Source organism: Lolium rigidum, chromosome 4, assembly GCF_022539505.1.
Source record: "Lolium rigidum isolate FL_2022 chromosome 4, APGP_CSIRO_Lrig_0.1, whole genome shotgun sequence".
In the NCBI taxonomy this organism is placed as follows: Eukaryota; Viridiplantae; Streptophyta; class Magnoliopsida; order Poales; family Poaceae; genus Lolium; species Lolium rigidum.
Genome location: NC_061511.1, coordinates 142,600,119 through 142,606,845, shown reverse-complemented (window position 1 = coordinate 142,606,845; position 6,727 = coordinate 142,600,119). Strand labels below are relative to the sequence as shown.

The window sequence follows — 6,727 nt, the reverse complement described above, 5'->3', positions numbered from 1 at the left end:
CAGCAGTAACTCTTTGACAGTGTTAGAACACACCTCTCTGGATCTCACGACCTTTGTCCAACACCACAAAATCATGAACACTCCCTTCTACACAACCCAAAACTAGAACACAAAAAAGATAAATAGCTTTCTTTCTACTCCTCATTGAGTAGGAACTTCGATTCTCAGAGTTTATCTTAAACACACAAAAATAACTGACTGATGATTTTACTGAACTTACCCAGAGATTTATCAATGGAGAAGAGAAGAGACAGGAGAGAGCTACTAGCTCTGAATGCCAGCAGATGGATTATGGGAGTAAGTTGACAAATTTCCTCATCAGCGAACGAGAAGATGTCCTCAAGGCGGAAAGCCTGTCAACTACCTGAATCATGGATCCCAACTAACTTAAGCACACCATCATTGATTAAGCATGCACTGAAGTGCAAGCTAACATGCACTCTTGCCATGACACAAGATGCTGAACAAGCTGTGAATAATGCCAGGGCAGCATTCACACAAGACAGGATGAAGTAAGACTGACCAGTGATTTCACTGAACCAAGCCAGAGATTTACGCCATGGATATACATTTACAAATTAAAAAAAAAATCCAACTACATACCCCATAAATTACCCAAGATTATATAAGTACTCTTTGACAGTGTTAGACCACAAACTCTCTGAATCTCAGGACCTCTGTACAACACTACAACATCACGAACACTCACTTCTACACAGCCCAAAACTAGAACACAAAAAAGATAAATAGCTTTCTTTCTACTCCTCATGAGCAGCAACTTTGATTCTGAGAGGTTATCTTAGGCATGCCGATCTTTGGTTGCCTTTACACAAACCTCCCTTTGTTTCACAAATGTACAGTTTCTTTTGACTATACTGTTTCATTTCAGTTGAATCTATAATACCTTTTGTTTCCCAAACCTCCATGGAGTCTAGGACTCAAGGTACACCCTACATTGGATCACCGTCCCGCCGAGCCGGAAGCCGGGCACCACCGTGAACCCGACCTTGGGCCGCACCGTCTTCCCGACCTCTTTGCTCGCCGAAAACGCCTTCGGCCGCACGATGCTCTCCATGTACACCGACGAGTACTCGGCACCCCGGCTCACCTGGAATATGCCGACTGCAGGGTCATACGCCCACGCCAGTCTGTGGAGCGTCCATATTGAGCTTGCCATTGTGATGAACATCTCGTAGAGTGGACCGACAGTAGCCATCACCGGCAACGCCCCGCAGTCTGAATTCCCAAACAAGGAGGACTCCAAGCCTGGATGGATGAGCTGCTTGTACTTCCGATCACAGAATTGGGCGAACTGGCAGTCTGGGCTTGAGCTCATGAGCTCCATGGGGTCTGCATCAGAGTGCTCGATGAATTGCTGCAATGATTCATTCCTACGGATAGCGAGCTCGATTCCTTCAAGGGCTGAAGCATCAGTTCTGCCACCGAATTGGTAGGAGTCGAATCCGTCGAACATGGACAGGCAGACGCGGGAGAGGAGCGCGTAGCGGCAGTGGCCTTGCTTGGAGTAGGCAATCCCGGGGTAGGCGGCCGCCGCGGCGTCCGCCAGGTCCCATCCGGCGCACCTGAGGAGGTCCGCGAGCGCGCGGGTGAAGCGGTGCGCGACGCGGAGCGCGTCGCGCAGGACGGAATCGAAGACGCTGGCGGAGAGCATGGCGCCCAGGGCGTCGCCGCCGCCGGCGCCCGGCTGCGGCGCGAGGGCGCGGTCGAGGCGGCCGGCGAGGCGCGCGTTGCCGTCCGCCAGCGCGGCGTGCTCCCAGCGCAGGGAGGCGGCCGCGGCGTCCTTGGCGTCCAGCGCGGCCTGGAGGCGGTTCACCACGGCGTCGAAGGACCGCAGCAGCGCCTGGTTCTCGCGGACCTGGTCCTCGAGGTGGGCCGTGAGCGCGAGGGACCCGTCGTCCGCCGGCGCGCCCCCCGACGCCAGCCGCTTCAGCTCGGACAGGCGCCGGAGGTGCGAGACCGCGAGGGCGTCGGCGGCCGCCGCCGCCTCCGGCAGGAACGGCGTGTGCGCCGCCTGCAGGTGCAGGTACGCCGCCTGGAAGGAGGAGACGGTCGCGAGCGCCGCGGCGGCGGCGGCGGCGGCCTCTTCCCCGGACGCCGACCCGTTCTCCCGCTCCCCGCCGGCAGGGCTAGGGTTGTGCGGGTCGCGTTTGAGCACGAACACCCGCTGGCCAGCGAGGACGCCGCCCTCCCCCGGCGCAGCGTACTCGTCCTCCTCGTCCTCCTCGGCGAAGAACTCGATGGTCTTGGTCTTGAACGCGAGCGCGAACTTCTGGAGCATGGCTGCGCGATTCGCGGGCACGGCGGCCCCCAAATGTGGCCGGCGGCGGGATCAGCCGTGCGAATTGCGGATTTGCGGGGCGGGGGACGCGGTGGGCGAGTGAGAAGTGAGAGGAATGGTGGGGGCGGTGGAATGGAATGGAGCGGAGGTGGGGGATCTGGAGAGGAAAAAGGAGCAAGCTTGTCTCCGTCGAGACTCGAGTAGGAATTCCTTGGCTCGGTTCTACAGTAGGAGGGTGGGTGTTTGTTGCAAAAGATGCTTCTACGCTCGTGATGGAGCTTGTGATTTTGTACTACTTGTCTTTAAGAAACCAAGGAGCATAGTCATTGTTAGTTATAGTTTACTAATGGTACTAACCTTTGATTTGCTAAGATCTCAATTACTACCTTGATCTTGATACTGATAGTAGTATTTTCCAAAACCCTACCGGCGCTAATACTTGCTCCATGTGAAATTTGCTTTCCAAAAATGTTTTGGTCATGTAAGCTTGACATTTTTTTCCATGCCTTGTTATCGTAAAACAATGTGGGTATCGTACAATCTCTCCTGATTCTCTACAAGATTCGTCGGCTGGTATTTTCCTTGCTAAGATCTCAATTACTGCTAGTATGATCTTTGATACTGCTGGTATTTTCCAAAACCCTACGGGCACTAATACTGATCCATGTGAAAAATAAACTTCTCCAAGTGAAATTTTCTTTAAAAAAATGTTTCGGACATGTAAGCTTGACATTTCTTTCCTAGCATTGTTATCAGAAAACAATATGGATAATGTACAATCTCTCCAAAATCTATACAAGCTCCGTGAGCGCTACTATGACGAAAGAATAACCAAGTACTACATTATCTTCGTAAGAAAGGTACACCCACCAATAAACACATCAAGGGGGCCGAACCCTAGCACTTTCAATATCATGCTTTCTTCCTTTCTCGTTGTAGAGGTATGTTAGGGTCTAAGGTCGGTACGCTTCACCGACGGTGAAGATTTGGTACCTAAATAGTGGTGAGTGATCTCTCATGGTGGTTGTTCTGAGCATATCTTCATAGTGTTGAATTGTAACCTCCCTATAGCATACACTTCTAGCAAGGCATTTCAGGCACACTGTGAAGGATAGGAAGGGCCACCGGTACTCAACAAGGGAGGGAGATGCCCTCGCATTTGGTACTAGACTAGACCGGTTTGTGGTTTGCTGGTTTTGTCGGGGAACAATGTTGGGGAACGCGTATAGAGGGGAGGTAATGGATCATATCATCATAGATCGATCTACAGTGGAAGTTGTCAATGACGAGGTTGATGAAGTCGTGAGACGGTCCCCTCAACTAGACTCATCTAGTTGCGAGAAGATGTATTATCCCTCGAACAATGAACCGCTGCCACAAACAAGTGTTGCACATGATCACCTCCATAGTATCGACATATCATAAGTATGCTCACCAATTGACATATCAAGGGGGCATACAATTGTAGCAAGGCATTCCAGCGACACGACAAGGGGCGGAGGGGCCACCAATAGTCAATGAGGAGGGGGTGATGCCCTCGAATCTAGTACAAGGCTAGATCGGCTTGTGGGGGGGGGGGGGTAGGGCAGTGCTACAGAGTTGTTGTGTGCATCCTAGGCGATGAATCGATATTCTCATCCTTCTTCAAACAAATTTCTCATATGATTTTGACTCTAGCTATCATATGGCTTTATCATGCAAGATCCACTAGTTTGGTTTTTCTAGCTCGCACTGGAAGCTTATTGGTGTGATCCTCTACGCATGAGCATGTGCTATCACTAGAGATGTTGGATAACATCACTAACAGATTCAATGATGAGTAGGTGTCGTTGCCTAATCGACGGTACCTCGGAGGAGGGATCCTCACGAGGGGGAGAAGAAGTAGGGGCCATAGGGCGGAGTGCACACGGGACGGTGGTACGCGAGTTACCCAGCTTCGGAACACCTGCACGATGACAGGGCCTACTGCTGCTTGTCTAGAATTATCTGGGCGCTTTCGCGTTGTTACAATGAGTTGTGGTTGTGCCTCTAGGGCTCCCGGGATCCGGCTTATAAAGGCGCACGGATCTAGGGTTTACATGGAGAGTCCTAGCCGGAATACAAGTTGCCTAACTACGGTACAATGTCTTGCCGTGTACGTCAAGGATCCGCCTTCCTCTAAGTACGTGCTGGATCCGGATACTTCATGGGCCGTCACGGATCCGGCCTCCTTCGTAGGTCGGTTGAGATCCGGCTTCCTGTTCCTAGGCTGGAATTCATCCTTCAGGATCTACAAGCAATCGGGCCGCCCGATGGGCCACATGCCTCACCACCATCTATGGGCCACCCGGGCTTGCCGGATCTAGGCCATGCCGTTGATATACCCATAAAGTATACCCACAACAGTAGCCCCCGAAGTTCTCCGAGATTCATCATTCCTCCGACTTCATTTAGCTTGGATCCGAAGAGAATCTTGAAGAGCTTCAAAACTTTTACTTGATTCCGGGTTCATTCACTCGGAAATCCTTCGTCTTCAGATTAGGTATCGCAACGGAGATTCCGCTTTTCCCGCGCAAAACCTCCTTTTTTCCCGCGCTAAATTTTCGCAGATGCAAATCTTTAGCCGGAAATTTCGGGAGTACATGGTTAAGTTACCTCCACGTCGTTTTACCGCACTTGACCTAAGACACGTGTCATTCATCCAACGGTGCGACCGTTCCGTTTCCACCGTTGGATCCGAATCCCGAATCTCCGCGCGTGGCCTATAAATACCCCCGCGGCTCGGTAATTCCTCATTCTTTCACCGCTCCTCACCACTTCGTCTTCTTCCTCGCGCCGCACCGCCCGTCAGATCTCATCTCCGGCGAGCTTTTCCACGGTGAGCTTCACGCGTCGCCGGCCCAAGCTTCTCCTCGTGCTAAGATTCCCACCGTTGAACGGGAAATCCTGTCCGCCACCGATTCGTGGTCACGCGAGGCGATTCTCTGCAAGTCCGGCGACCTCGACTCCACCGGAGCTCCGTCGAGCCACCGCGCCATTGACGGTACGTGCGCCGGTTTTGTAGAAGAAGTAGTAGCTGTAGAATAGATTTTCCGGTTACTCAAATTAGCTCGCATGGGTGCAGCCGGAAGCATGCCTCACGGTTCTCCTCACCTGCACTCTGGTAGTTCTCCGAGTAACCCGGAACCCGGTGCCGTGGAACCAATTTGCCCGGATCCCATTGCGTTCCTACCACCATATGTTTCCGACATCCGGCTAGCTCAACCATTTTCCGCATCTTCCAGCACCACTCCAGGCCGGATCCCTTCCCTTAAAGAACTCCAAGAAGAACTCGAAGGTCAAGCAAGGATGGCAACCAAGGTGCAGGAAGCGGAAAACAAAAGGGCTTCTAAAGCTCGGATCCGCGAAGGAGAACGGGGTCAATGGTGGCCCTGTGAAACCACTGATGTGGAGCTCGAAGAGCTTCAGAACGAGGGTATGATCTCCGCCTACTGGAGCTTCATACGTGACACCGACGTCCCCAAGCCCGGAGCTGACGAAGTGGTCATGACCAAAGCTTGGGTGGAGCGCGGATTGTCGTTCCCCTGTTCAAAGTTTTTCCTCTCCATCCTCAGCACATATGGGCTCCAGCCGCACAACATCTGCCCAAACTCATACCTCCTCCTCTCCAACTTCGTTACACTTTGCGAAGGGCATCTCGGAATCCGTCCGGATGTCAAGTTATGGCAGTTCTTCTTCTGAGTGAAGAAAGAAACGAAGGAAAAAGTAATGGTGAACTGCGGGAGGATGACGTTCATGCTCCGACCTGGACGCATGTATCCACCTCATGACTCGCACGAATCCGTCCGGTACTGGAACGCCGGATGGTTCTATGAAAAGAACGTCTCAGTTCCGAACGTCCACGACGGCCTGCCCAAATTCGTCAACGAGCCTCCGGAAGAACTTGCGAGCTGGAGCTTCGTTCCTCACTCGCCCAAACTCCGATCTTGGAGAAGGCGGCGCGGAGAATATCTTGGCTAGTCCATGATGGGCTAACCGGAGCTCAACTCACACTTAGCTGGTTTACCCGGCGGATCCAGCCAACTGCGGCATAACGCGCGATTAATCCGCGCATACACCGGGCGGACGACCTGCTCCGGGCTACCCGCCACGACCTTCCGGCTGACTCTGCGAAAAGGAGAATCAAAACGCTTGTGAAAATAGGCCGGGGCCAGCCGGTCCCGGAATTGATCAAGGATATCTACACCAACGACCGGTGTCCTCCGTAAGCTCAGTTTCCTTGGTTACTTCAAACTTCACGAGTTTTTAGATATTGATCTTAACTTATATGCTTATTTCTTCCAGCTCGATACTCTGGCGGAGGAAAACTTTCGCACCATTCTTCGTGTTCCTGTCAGCGGCGACGGGGCGGAGGAGGTTCCGGACGACGAAGAAGAGGAAGAGGAACGA

General features: G+C 52.5%; 1 protein-coding gene across 1 annotated transcript; it reads right to left on the bottom strand.

The window, feature by feature from the left end:
• Window positions 1–607: 607 nt before the first annotated feature.
• LOC124646449 (protein GRAVITROPIC IN THE LIGHT 1) lies at window positions 608–2,550 on the bottom strand. Its single transcript, XM_047186559.1, has one exon. The coding sequence runs from the start codon at window positions 2,297–2,299 to the stop codon at window positions 932–934; it is 1,368 nt and encodes a 455-aa protein (XP_047042515.1). The 5' UTR covers window positions 2,300–2,550; the 3' UTR covers window positions 608–931.
• Window positions 2,551–6,727: the final 4,177 nt, after the last annotated feature.